Raw genomic sequence first — 14801 nt, 5'->3', positions numbered from 1 at the left:
GTATTACTATAGATTTCATAATTTTCTCCAAGAAGGGGAACTATATTATTTGACTTGTACAATGAACTTGTTATAGTTTAGAAAAACAAAAAAAACAAAAAAAAAAAAAATGATTTTAAACTACAAGTTTATTCTTTAAATAGGATTTTAAAATAAACTTCTTTCCTAGGTATGCGTTTTCTAGATTCTCAATGGCCAATGGATACTTAGGAAATACCCGACTAGGGAGGGGTTTTACACGAATCATGGAGAATTTTGAATTCGTCTTTTAGTTATTTTTAATGAAAAAATTATTGGGAATCACAAATAAACTATCACAAGCACTACAAGAAAAGATCAGGACCTTTTTAATGTCATGCAGTTTGTATAAATTTTAAAACATCGATTGCATAAAATGAGAACTAAAGACATTTGCTTCGACATATTGTTAAAAGAAGCTTCTAATATATGCAAAGATAATAACATACCAATCCCAGAGAACATGGAAGATAACTTTGGGAGGACAAAACGGGGGATTGTGCCAATTATGAATAAACATCATTTTAAGGTAGAATTGATGTATACAGTTTTAGATAACATTCAAGAAGAGCTCAATATCATTTTGATGAAGTAAATATGATGTTGCTTCACTGTATGGATCTCTTGATCCAAGTAACTCTTTTGCTGCATTTAACAAAGATAGATAACTTGAATTTGCAAAGTTCTATCCTGTTGATTTTCCTCAACACGATATTTGGTTGCTTGATGATCAACTTGAAAACTATTATGAGGATGATAACACCAAAGCCAATTTCACTCATGTCGAAGAGATTACCGACCTTGCTAAAAAATGGTTGAGTTTAAGAAGGATGTTGCTTATGACAAGGTTTTCTTGCTTATTAAATTAGCATTCGTTTTGCTCGTGGCTACTGCAACAATTGAAAGGGTGTTCTCAACAATGAATCTTATTAAGAATAGTTTGTGTAATCGAATGGCAGACGAGTGGATGAACAATTGATTGGTAGTTTACATAGAAAGGGAAGTTTTTGCTACAATTCAAAATGAAGATATCATTGAACATTTTCAAAATACATCAAAGCGGAAAATCATGTTAAATTGAAGATCTTCAGGTATACCATTCTAATTTGCTTTCATCTTTAAATAATAAATATTCATATATTCGGATCTTCAGGTATACATTCTAATTTGATTTTTTGTTCCGTAAGTAGAGGATGCGTGGATCTTTAATTTAGACAGTTGAGTTTTGATTTTAACGGTTGGATTTGGAGTTATACAACTTGAGGTTTGACTGCTTCTTTGGTGATTTTAATCCATCTCTTTGTAAACCTTTGTATATTTTACTTGTGTTAGAGCTGTGATTGAGCTCTAAATTTGTGTGGAATATTTTTGGTAGATTGTGGTTGCTGTAAACTCTTTAGATTATATTAGATTTAAATGGATCGTTAGATTCTCGTGGTTTTTTGCTCTCTTCACATTCAAGAGGTTTTTCTATGTCAAAATTTTCTTGCCTTTCTTTGTGAATTGGATGTGATTTTCAACACATTTGCTCAAGGTATTACTTCTCATAGAATTCAAGTAGGAAAGTATTATATTATTGCATTCTTTCCTTTCAGCTTCTAAATATTGTATTATTTCATTTACTCAAGGTTTGGTGGTTTTTTAAAAGTTTTCACTAGTTGACTGGCAAACAATGACGGAGCCACGGAGGCCCCCCTAGTAAAAATCCTAGGTCCGCCACTACTTGCAAGTAATCACAATGAATCTTATCTTCCTCAGGGGTCTCAGGAGTGAATTCTTGAGTTTAACTGCTTATCTGAGGTTTGACCCGACGTGAGAGAACTCATCACGCTTGAGAATTTGATCAAGTTCGGATTCTGTCCTCCTACCGCAAGCTTTAATACAATCTTTGAGAAGAGAAGGTAAGCAAGTAAGTATCCCTTTCGTCGTCATTTCATTTGCTCGGCTTTTCCTTTAATTAGCTGAAGGTCGCCCGATGCTTCTCAAAGATGTTCGCTACCAAAACCAAAGCGCCAACAGGAGAAAAACACTACTTCTGAGACATCGGATCCGGGGAAGCAGGATTTTGGAAACAAGATTCGAGGAGACGGGATCCAAATAAGAATTATCCAACAAAGAATCAAAGGTAGGCAGCTTTAGAAAAAGATTCAAAAAACAAAAGAAAGATTAGAAAACACTAAGCTCCCTTGCGACCTCGAAAAGGACTTGCGAGATTTGGACCGTCGAAGAATTAAGGAGAATGCCGCGGAGCTTGTCAATCAAAGGAAGGTTAGAGTGGACGATTTACTGCCATTCATTCAGTAGGAGGCTGCTGTGCGAGCCAGTTCTTCAAAGGTTAAGGGTTTTAGCAAGCAGTTGGATGAGAAACTTATGAAATTGTTTGCTTGCATTTCCATGAGGGCTTTGATATTAAATGAGATGATCTTGAGGATGTCTTTGAGGATCTCAGGAAACTGCCTCCTTACCAAAAGTTGCAGCAAGGAACCGATATGCTCTTTAAGGCAAACTTTGATCGTCTTCCTTTTAGCTATTCCTTTATTTATTTATTTTTTTTTTACCTCAGCTTGATGATATTTTAACGCCTTGGATGCAGAGCTTGAACGTTTTCTCACTGCTTGTCCAAGAAAGTGGTGTAACCCTTGAGTGATCTAATAAGATTAACGAGAAGATGGAGACGATCAAGAAATCTTCAAACGAGAAGATTTCTAAAATGAAAGAGGAGCTAGCCATTGTGAAGGTAAAGCTTGCTAAGGAGATTGAGTCTTCAAAGGTCCAACTGGCTGAGAATGAAAAAGAATTTGCTAAACAGCTTTGAGAGGAGGAGAATTTGAAAAATTAGCTTGTGGCAGATAGAGATAAACAGATGCTCTTGAACTCCAGACTCTTTAATAAAAATGAGGCTTTAAAGGCTGATTTGGATTCAGGCAAGGTGGAGTTATTTTCAGCTCACGAAAAACTGTCGAGTTGGAAAATGAGGTCGCCTAGCTAAAGAAGCAACTTGAAGAAGAGAAGGAGTTGGGCGAGGAAAAAGCTTGGAACATGTTGGTGAACTTGGTGGAGCTTATGTGACGATGGAATCTCGACCTTGACTTTTCATTTTTTCCATAAGACTATCAAGACCATAAGTCTTCAAGTTATAGTGATGATCGTCTTTCTCAATTCAAGTGATTTCGAGGATTCCATCTCAAGACGAGGTCGAGTTATAGCAAGGGGCCTTTCTCGAGTCTTTGTCTTTGAGGTATATTTGAATCCTCCTCGAGGTGTCGATGTCGATTTAGGACTAAGTGAGTAGCCTTGTTCGAGTCGTCTATCATTGAGTTATGAAGGATGCCCCGGAAGCTTAAGTTTTGGTGATGTTGTGCTCCTAAGGATCAAGTCACTAAATTACAACCGGATTGCCTTCTCAACCTAATGACTTCGAGTTTTGCAATGTCTTCTTCATCTTCGGACTAAAGATCCGAGCTACAGCGTAGTTGATTTTTCCAACACATGACCATGCAAGGATTTTATAACGTATTAATAAGACACTTATGCACATTTTACAACAAATTAAAAATGAGCTACAGACAACTTGTAATCAATTCTCGTGAATTAAAAATCACAATTGATATAGGCTGAACTTGGCCTTTACAAATAAGGACCGAAAAAATAAAAAATTTACATGATAAAATTTACCAGACTTGGTTGGCTTGAACACAAAGAGATTCTTGCAGGTGTTCGTCATGGTCTTGTCAGTCTCCACGAGCTCGTGTTTTGTCCACAAATTCCTTCAAGCGACCTCTTCAAATGAGGTCTTCTATGACATCTTTTAGGGATTGGCACTCATTTGTGTCATGATTGACATCCTTGTAATATCGACGATATTTCTAGGAATCTCTCCTACTGCATTGCCCTCTTAATTTCTCTAATCGAGGTAATTGCCTCGCCTTGCTTGACACTACGAAGATTTCTTCAAGAAGAGCAACCAAATAAGTATAATCGCTTAATCGAGGAAGTGGCTCGCGGTCACTTCTCGATTTTGTTCGCTATTTCCTTGAGAAACGATGTCTATCCCTGTTTTCTCGCTCTTGACCATCCTTCCTCTTTTCTCCGGCTTCATCTTCATTGTGAATAGAAATGTTACTTGAGGCTCCACCATTTAGCGCAACCATCGAGTTCTCTAATTGTTGATATTTAACGGCCATTTGGTATAAACGAGCTAGACTTACATGATTCTCGCCTTGCAAATCCTTCCACAGATCACTCTGTGGTCTTACCGCGACAATAAGGAGTGTTCGAATTGACTATTCTCGCCCGTTTGCAACTTTGCTTTGCACCATTTTCTTACTGGATGTTACTGAGGTAACTCAAGGGCATTGCAAACCGCCTCCTCGCTTAGAATTGCTAGAGGTAGAGTGCATTGAACTGCTGCCATGAATGAACTAAGCCCGCTGAAAGCCTTTTATACCACCTTTTCGCCTATTCAATCAAGGTGACCTCGAAGCAGCGGTACTTTGCAAGGTCAGAGACCTAATGTAATTCCATTAGGTCGTTGAAGGTGTCAAGATGAACTCAAAAATAACTTTTACCATCGAACTTGATGTCTGACGATTTGAAGCCTAGTGGTAGGGGTGCACGACACAATTCTTTTGAGAATGGGATTTGACAGCTCCGATAACCTGGTCGTCTTGATGAGCTCTAAGGTCATCAAGTATTCTTTGTACCTAATCTAACTAATCGTTCACCTGGGGATTTCTCACCAGGCCTAAGTTAGACCCCTGTGCATTGAGGTGAGTCCAAAGATCGGTTCTCTGTGAATCCAGATAAGTGCGGAGATCTAAAACCCATCCTTTCTGTCCATTTTTATCAGGCATGCTGGCCTGCAAGGATGAACTATAGTTACTCAGACAATAGGTATTATCTAAGGTTTCCCGATGTGGATGTAATCGGCACATCAGTTTTGGGCATTTAAATGACGCGAAGTACGCCCCTAGCATGGGTTCAAACCGACATGCTGGGCTTGACCGTTTGCTTGCTCAGGGTGAGCAACTTCTTGGCGCCCTTCTCTCTTACCCATTAGCTACTTTCCTAGGCATCTGCCTGAGTTATTTTGATCTTGAGCCTCATGCCTTTGTGCTCCACCAACTCTTCGCCGCCGATGGTGGCACTCACTGGACGAACTAAAGACGTTGTTAGCAATTCCAAACTCCTAGCCTTACATTCTTGCAGCGACGTTTTGCTGGCTATGAGCCTGGTTTCCTTGCTAGACTTTTGTCATTTTAGCCATCTCTTGCTACAAGGTTTGGAATGCACTGGTGAGCGACCCCAACATGTTCATCATCTGGGCATTCTCTGGGTTGGATGACATTAGTGCCCCCTGTTGGGATTAACGGTGGAACAATTGGTGGGCGAGTCTACATGGTCCTTTGGTTAACCTCTTAGTGGCCGGGCTCATCATCACTAGTCTGATTTGCTCCAGTTGCACTTTTGGTTGCTCTGGTACGTGTCATGGTTGTTATGCATGATTAACGAATAAGATTGACAAGGGAAAGAAGACCATACTTCTAGCACCAAAATGTTGTGATGAAATCTCGCAACAACCAGAGATATCCAATTAACCATGATGGAATCAAATAAGATGTGGGCGTGATTAATTAAAATCAGCAAAGATATAGTGAAACAATAAAAACACGACTCCATTTTTAAGTAGTTCAGCAAGTTCGATCATGCCTACGTCCATTATTATTTTATTGATAGATTTGAGTGACAATTGCAAGCAACGATCTTGTCTTTGACTTACAATTATGTTATTTTCTCTCTGAAATTGCTAACCCTTTTACAATGATTTTAAGGGGGTTTATATATTGCTGAATTGATAATAGTTATAAGAGGGATTCTTAGGATATTGGTTTGATCTTGGGAAGTTAATCCTATGATCTTTGGTGTAGTTATCATGCCAAGATTGTAGGAAGTCAATTAGGCTCCATTTGGTTCATTATTCTAATAGTTTTTAGAATAATCTTTTAAAAAAAGTTAAATTGGGCGGGTATTACGATGTAGAATTTGGAAATTAACAAAAATATCCCCTATGTTTGTTTATTTACTAAACACCCCTATAATAAAATATTAAAAGTTAATAAAAATATCCTCAATCCAACCATTAACTACGGACAACTGGCCACCACCGTTGGAGGGTGGCCGGAGTGTTTTTGCAATTTCTAAAAAAAAAATTTGGGAGTGTTTAGTTAAATTAACAAATTTAAAAAGTTTAAAAGAAATTAAAAAATATATAATAATATTTTGAAAATAATGATATTTTACTGTTTAACCTTTTTGAGAATACTAATAATAATATTCTCAATAATAGTATTCTCAAAAGTGAAACAAACAGAAGCCTTAATCTTTTTTATACTATAGTACGGGGTAAAGGGAATAGATCTCAAACTTTAGGGACGTTCGGAATTAAGAATTTGTGGGGCTGCGATTCAGGTGACATTGACTTTAATTATACTTATTAACTCCGCTCTTTGATCACGAGAAATAAAAGACAAACGTGGCTAAAAGCCCCAAAACACCCTACCCGCGTAATCCAGAAACACTACTTTCTTATCTGCCACGTGTCCACTATTTTCCTTTTCCGCTTCAAATTAACTCGCTCTTTTGGTTTTGAGTGTTGACTGAGAGTCTGAGACTCACCTTCCTCCCCACTACCAACCTAACTCCCACCACTATATATATCCACTCAGCCGCAAATTCATTCCTCAATCAACACAAAGATAAAATCCTCAGCAACAGCAAACACACAATATAACATCCAACAGCCACCAAACAAAGAAAAATAAAAATAAAAATTCCAACAATGGTGAAATCCACAAGCAAGAAACCTGCAAGGACAAGTGACTCTATTTACAAGGGTGTCCGCAAGCGAAAGTGGGGCAAATGGGTTTCAGAAATCAGACTACCAAACAGCCGCCAAAGAATTTGGTTGGGATCCTACGACACCCCTGAAAAAGCCGCTCGTGCTTTCGACGCTGCACTTTTTTGCTTACGTGGCTGCTCTGCCAAGTTTAATTTTCCCGACAATCAACCAGACATAGAAGGTGGCCGCTCGCTTAGTCCTCCCCAAATTCAAGCCGCTGCGGCAAGGTTCGCAAATTCCGAGCCTTCAAGTTCAAGAACTCAATCTTCGGAACAGTCTGTGTCCGATTTACAAACGGAATATTCTTCTCCGTCTATTTCAGACTTAGACAGTGGTGGTGCCTTTGACTGCTCCTTCTTGGATTTTTTATCTACCACGAATTCCAGTAATTACGTGCCGGATCTTGGGGTTTTTTCTCAGTTTGATGATCTGTCTGGTGATATTTTTGCAGCACCACCTTCGACCGTTGATTATGGAGACCAAATTAATTTTGATGGGATTTTAGTGGATGATTCATTTCTTTGGAATTTCTAACTCTAGGTGATTAGTTAAGTCAGAGTTCTGGAAATTTTTAGATTCTGGAGCTGCTGATTGGTACAGATAGACCATTTTTTCACGGTCTTCTTCTTTTAGTCGAGTGAAATATGAACTTGAATTGGGGGAGAAGATTGTAAAATGAATAACTTGTACTTCTTTTTGCACGTGGTGAATTGAATTGAGTTATTTTTTTTAATCAATGTAAGGTATTTGCCACATGTAACTCGTTGTTTTAATTGTGGATGAGTATATATTTTGCACGTTGTGTAAAGCCTTCTTCGTTGTTCCTTCAGTGCCTGCATCCGCATCAAAATAAAGCAATAGTTCAATTATTTATGCTAACATTCGTTTTATTTGGAAATCAAAACCAAATTCATTTCTGTTTTACTATATATTTATCAATTGTTAATCGTAAATTCCATTGAAATCTAGTTTAAATTCATAGACTTTCATTAATTAAGCAACTATCTTTATATATATTTTTGGGTCGAATTCTGATTAGTAAATGCAACTAAGTCGAAGTTAACTTTCAAGTAAGGAATTATTTTGTGTCCAGTAGTGTGAGTTCTGAAATTGGATTTTATTTAAATTATGGAAGTCAGATTAAAGCATATAATTATTTTTTTTTTGTAAAAAATCATAAAATTATATGTACAACTAAAAAAAGTTATTTTGAAGATATTATTAATTAATCAATTATTAAAATAATAAGTTGAAAAGTGGAACCGAAGGACTATGGTTGAATTTAAGTGGATTAATGGATTGGATGAGGTCATCCATGACGTAGTTTTAAGAGCAATTAAGAGTAGTGAGAGAACCCCTTTTTGGAAATTTTGGGAAAGCTGACGCGTAATTTATGAATAGTTTAATCAGGCTGACGTTACTGTGGATGACGCATCAGTCCTTTGTTAACTACCAAACCTAAATTAATAAACATACCTAGCTCTGCTCGCCCGTGTTGATATGCCAAATGCCAACTGCAATATCCTTCTCCGCTTATCATCTTAATTCTTAGCCCACATCAGGCTCTTCATTTCCTATTTTATATCAGTATTATTATTCATACAAACATCTTTTACCAAGATTTGTATATAATAATGTATCAAAAATTAAATGAAAAAGTTATTATAAAATTGTTACAATATTATTCTATAAAGATATTTTGTTTGTAAAATTTTGGCTAAATGAAATAAAATGTCAAATGTAGAAAAAGGTTGATAATATCCTGTTTCTTGAATTAAGGAAATTTTAGATTCTAGAAAGGTTTGTGGATCAACATCTAACAGTTTTCGAGTAAATAACTTTTTTTCACCCAAAGTTTAATTACACTCTTTCACTTATAGATTTTTAAAATACTATTTTATTATTCAAATTTATATTTCGTTTCTAATTTCGACATCGTTGTGACCTTACACCATCATCATTCTATTTTTCGATCATTATTCACCAAAACCCCTCAAATACTATTCCTGCTGTCCCTATCAATTGCTAACAATCGACCGATTAGAGTTTACACAACCATCTTTTTTAAGTCAAATTTCGATTAATCTCAACCATCAAAATCCAATCTTTTATAATCAAAAGATTTATCAGTCTTTTTTCTTCAAAAGTTTTAATAGTCTTAATAGAGTTTGTTTTTTATTAGCTATTGAAATATAGGTTTTGATAATAAAATAATATTTTTAAAATCTTTTAGTGAGTAAATGTCGTTAAATCATTATTTAGGTAAAAAACAATCGTTAACTCGACAATTTTCATTAAAAAGAAAAATGCATTCAAGTATCATTTTGTCCGGCATGGAGTAAAGCAGCTTTAAGTATGTCTTTGTCATAAAAAATATTTCCGGAGTAGTTATTTTTATTCTTTAAAAAATAAAATAAAAGAAAACGTGCTACAACACTCCTCCCGCGTAATCCAGAAACACAACTTTCCATACTCCCTCTTGACTCTTTAACTGCTTTTAAATCAACGCGCCTGTTGAGTGTTGACCACTCGCAATTGACTCTCTAGTAGACTAGTATTAAGTATCAACCCACTTCCCTTCACAAAACATACATATATATATATATACAAACACACCTCCAGATAAATCCCATCCTCATAGTCATCAATACAAACACAACACCAAAATTTTATTTGATCCTCAACTGCAAAGTCAAAATCAAACCTTATAACAATCAAATCAGACATGGTCAAACACACACCTGAAAAACCGGCACAAAGATCCGACTCTCGTTACAAAGGTGTTCGAAAACGAAAATGGGGCAAATGGGTGTCCGAAATCAGACTCCCCAACAGCCGCGAACGAATTTGGTTAGGATCCTACGACACCGCTGAAAAAGCCGCACGTGCTTTCGACGCCGCACTTTTTTGTTTACGCGGCCATTCAGGTAAGTTCAATTTTCCCGACAATCCACCGGACATAGCCGGTGGACGGTCGCTTAGTCCGTCCGAGATTCAATCTGTTGCAGCTAGGTTTGCGAATTCGGAGCGTCCAGAAAGCCACCGGTCGGAACTTCAAATGGAGTATTCGTCTCCCTCAGTCTCAGAAGGAACGGTGCAGTTGGATGGTGATGGGGTTTTTGACGGATCTTTTTTGGATCTTTTAACGACGTCGGGTTCAAGTAATTACACTTCGGGTTATGGGATATTTCCCGGATTTGATGACCTTTCTAATGATATTTTTGTACCACCACAGCCAACCGTTGATTATGGAGAACAAAACTTTGATGGGATTTTAGTTGATGATTCATTTCTTTGGAACTTTTAGGTGATTAGTTTACCGATATCAGAATTCTGGACATTTTTAGAATCTGGAGTTACTGAGGTTTTAAATTCGGGTACAGATTATCATATTTTTTTATTTGGTCATCCATCAGATTCGTATATATTTTTTTTACGAGTCTACAGTTCAGTTCACCAAAAAAATTGTACATTGTATGCTTGCAATTTTTTACATATTGTATGCTTGCAATTTTTTACATGTAATGAATTGAATGGATTTTCCGTATTACTTCATTTCTATAGGTTGAAATTATATGGCCACGTGGAGAAATACCCCTCTTTCTATGTTTGTTCCTTTTACATCATGTGGGCTGCAACACCCGCAGATCAAACATTCTTTTGTAAATGAATATTACAAAACATTATAAATGAGTTGAATTATTTATGAATAACTGAGATTTGTTTAACTTAATTAATTATTTAGGCAGAACTTACCAAAACCAAACCTATCTTTGTACTTCGTCACTGTGGGAGTGGAAACTTTGATTATTGGGGGAAAAAAAAAAAAAAAAACCTAAAATCCAGTGAATAGAATATAATGCCATCCAGCCAATTAGCATCTAATATGAATATATTCTACATATTTTTATATTTGAAAACCAAACAAATGTGATAAATTTTAGATAAATTTTAATGAAACAACATAAAATTTAAAAGTGAATGATACTGGTTTAATTTACTGGTGAGCGAACCTACATGCAATCCAGCAAGGCACATGCCCCTTGACTTAAGAGTATGTTTGGTGCACAATTATGGTAAATTACTGTAACTTATAGTATTTTATAGCATAATATTATATGAAATATAGTAAAATGTTTGTAGCATCAATGTATCATATTAATTTATTTTTAGTTTTTCAATTACATTTTTGACGGGTATTCATTAAAATTTAATAATTCATCTAAAAATTTAATTGCTTTTACTATTGACTTAATTAGTATCGATAAATAAATAAAATTACAAAAAAATTAGTGATAAAAAAATCATTTCTTAGCTTTAAGAATAATAATTTTTTTTTTGCTATGTTATTTTAAATCTGTTGTGTGTGATTTTTCCATCAAGCTCTGAGAGCTGCAAGGTAATAGCTAGCTCGACCCAGAATCAATCTGACTCTACTGATTATCCGACCCAGCATAAGCTTGTCGAGATTTAGCTCGACCCAGCACAAGCTAGTTGCGAACAATCCAAGTGAGCATTCAATCAATTCCCAGATAACTTCAGATCCCATATATCTCGGGAATGATCAGATTGACAACAATCTTTGTGCAATCACAGTGCCCAATCACAAGAATATCGGAGTCGCATTTCAATTTAATTGTAATCCCTTTAATTTCGCTCTTTCCTTTGTACAAACTTTGTATATAAATCCCCTCAAACGATGAGGAAATGGTTGGAAAATACTCCTAGAATTACTACTATAAGCTCACACAACAAATACAAAGAACAGTGGACGTAAGCTTTAGAGTTCATCTCGCCGAGCCACTTTAAAATCCTTTTTTTCCATTTAAATTACTGCATTCATTATTCATCCATTGCTGGTTATCCGTAATCACGCACACATCAGTTCCGATCCTGCCAAGGTCGATCAGATCACTTTAGTTAGTACAGATTTCTGTATCAACATTTTGGCGCTAGAAGGAGGGCCTTTGCCAACATATCAGAAATTCCGGCAAACAACCACATCGATCTAACCATTTCAGGCTCATGATGGTGTGTATAAGATTAAAAACCACCGCCGGAAACCACGACGATGTGGAGACCACCCATTAAGAGGTGCAACAGGACGTTGCTGGGCGTCGAGCACCATTGCTACCATCTCAACATGCCACGAATAACCAAGGGGCAGGAACATCAAACCCCGAAAACGAACAGTTGGTGGAAATGATCAGAACTATGGTTGCACAAGTGGTGTAACAGAATGTGGCTGAACTAAGAAATCAGCAACCAACTGCCCAAAATCTTGACCAGCCATACTTTATTGATCCCACCCTGATGGGTCGGACTTCAGCCGGGGACTAGTTTGGCTCATCGGCGCCAAGGGGCGACTAACACCCCCAACGTCAAAGGGTGCACTTTGCCCACGAGCGTGAGTCTCGTGGACAAACTAACCTTGAGAGGCGGTCGGGGAAACAACCAGTGGGTGAAAACGAAGGTAATGGTTGCCCACGAGACGCTCGACTTTCCTAGTGGAATCCTTAACATCAGCGTGCCCGTCTTAACCCGCACTCGAGACAAGCTTGATCCTTACAAGCTCGCGAGATAAGTAATGTGCACCAATCTAGCAATGATCGACGTTCCGGTTATAACCGACGTCGTGAGCAACGCATTGACGAGCATGATAACACTTACCAACCGAGCCATCATGACTCAACCTTGCGCATCAATACATGCAATGAAGGAGGTTCACAAGTGACAGATTTGCGAACTCACTTACTCGAGGTAAAGTTGAACAGAGCCAGCCAGGGTAATCACAATAAAGACTTGGATCGCATGAAGAAAATGCTCGACGATCTAAAGGCCTGCCAGAACGGTGTGGCGGAAGAAATAATGAGATCCCCCTTCACAAAAGAGGTTCGCTAGGCCCTACTTCCACAAGGATTCAGGGCGCTAAAGAGTAAGTTCGACGGGAGAGGAGACCTCAGAGACCACTTCGATAATTTCAATGACCTGATGGAGTTGCACCAGGTCTGTGACCTAACGAAATGTGGTTGCTTCGCAGTAACATTGGTAGGAGATGCCAAGAGGTGGTACAAAAGACTCAACGTGAAGTCCACAGTTGTTAGCAATAGTTCCCTTCGCTGTACTTATAGCAATTCCAAGTGAGGAGACAATTTGTAATGCCGCTCAACTACTTGAGCAATATTGGTCAGGAGAGAGACGAAACCCTAACCTCGTATTTAACGAGGTTCCAGAACAAGCAAGCAAAGGTCGCGGATGCACCCGAAGGGTTAATCCAGAATTTGTTGATTGCATGCATCAGGCCGAACACGGAGCTATGGAAAGAGCTTCAAAGTGAAGACCACATGAGCTTAACCAAGTTTTACCAGATGGCTGCAAAACACTAGCGAGTTGAAAGCTCGACACGAGGAGCCTCGAACAAGCAACAAGATCGCCTATTAGACAAAAGTAAGGGCCAAAACCGCAATGATAGAGACCACAATAGGTCGCAAAAAAGAGAGAGAAAAGATAACCGCAAGGACAGGCAACCCTTCCCCCGGTATGCAGAATATACCCCCCTCACGCAAGACATAGCCCACATCTACGAAGTCTCCCGTAAGGCAAAAAGATTACCTGCTCCAGAAAAGATGAGAGGGACTCTAGGCAGAATAGATCGGCAAAGATATTGTCGATACCACTGGGACATCGGGCACAACACCAATGAGTGTCGGGCATTGAAAAATGCCATCGAAGACCTGATACAGAGGGGTTACCTAAAGGAATTTGTCAAGGGGCACCGACCCGTGAAAGTATTGGCGAGCAAAACAACCAGGTCTGGAACCAGGTATAGTAAGCCCAAGCAAACGCCAACAATGAGGTCCTGGTAGGCATGATCTATGGGGGGCCCAACATAATGAACAACTCAAGGCGCGTTCGCGAGTAATATGCTCTAGAGGCCAAAACAGATTCGGTCCCACGGATAATGAGCTATGAACAGAAGCCGTCGAAACTACCCAGATAAGAGAGCGAGGTGGTAGGGTTCACAATCGAAGAATGCGAATAATTCTCTCACCATAATCATGATGTGATCATAATTGTAGCCAGAATTGGCAATGCCAGAGTACTGGGGGTGATGGTTAATAATGAGAGTGCATCAAACATCATTTTCTTAGGAGCTTTCCGAGGAATGAGGTTCACGAAGAGATACCTAAGGGCGTGCCCTTTGCCGCTTTATGGATTTACCGGGGACAGCCTGGTTCCCAAGGGGACAATTGACCTTCTCATGACTTTGGGGGCAGAGCCCAAAATCAGGAAGTTGACGACCAAATTCCTAGTGGTAGACTGCCTGATTGCATACAATGTCATCCTCGAAAGACTGATTTTGGATGATCTGAGCATAGTCACTTCAGTGCGCTGCCAAGCAATAAGGTTCGCAACTCCCGAGGGAGTCACGACGATAAGAAGCTACAGAAAAGAATCTCGAGAATGTTACAAGTAGGCCATAAATGCTGCAAAAAAATGGATGCTCCCAAGGACAATGGTTATTCCAAAATCTGAGCCGAATCTCAAACCTTTTGAGGATATCATAGATCCTCGCATCCATAGAGAAGAGCTCGCAGCAGGGCTGATGGAAGAGCTACGAGAAATATGTGTCAGCAAGGAAGATCCAACTCGAGTATTGAAAATTGGCAGTAGCCTGAGCAAAGAAATGGTTGACAATTTGGTGAGGTTTTTGAAGAAAAACCTCGACGTGTTCACATGGGTGCATGCATATATGGTGGGGATCAGCCTTAGGTAATGTGTCACAGGCTAAACATCGACCCAAAAGCTCGGCCAATAAGACAAAAAAGAAGGTCTATGGATGCAGAGCACTCTAAAGCGCTCAAGGATAAAGTTGATAAACTTC

At 38.3% G+C, this 14801-nt stretch overlaps 2 protein-coding genes across 2 annotated transcripts; both read left to right on the top strand.

Moving 5' to 3' along the window:
- Positions 1–6752: 6752 nt before the first annotated feature.
- Positions 6753–7724, top strand: LOC116118413 (ethylene-responsive transcription factor ERF017-like). Its single transcript, XM_031404401.1, has one exon. It carries the CDS (start codon positions 6857–6859, stop codon positions 7448–7450), a length of 594 nt encoding a protein of 197 aa, XP_031260261.1. The 5' UTR covers positions 6753–6856; the 3' UTR covers positions 7451–7724.
- A 1902-nt stretch (positions 7725–9626) lies between these two features.
- Positions 9627–10406, top strand: LOC116118417 (ethylene-responsive transcription factor ERF017-like). The gene has a single exon (XM_031404407.1). The coding sequence runs from the start codon at positions 9642–9644 to the stop codon at positions 10221–10223; it is 582 nt and encodes a 193-aa protein (XP_031260267.1). The 5' UTR covers positions 9627–9641; the 3' UTR covers positions 10224–10406.
- The last annotated feature ends 4395 nt before the right edge of the window (positions 10407–14801 follow it).

The sequence above is a fragment of the Pistacia vera genome, unplaced genomic scaffold, assembly GCF_008641045.1.
Source record: "Pistacia vera cultivar Batoury unplaced genomic scaffold, PisVer_v2 Contig842, whole genome shotgun sequence".
Taxonomy (NCBI): Eukaryota; Viridiplantae; Streptophyta; class Magnoliopsida; order Sapindales; family Anacardiaceae; genus Pistacia; species Pistacia vera.
This window is presented reverse-complemented; position numbering and strand designations above follow the sequence as displayed.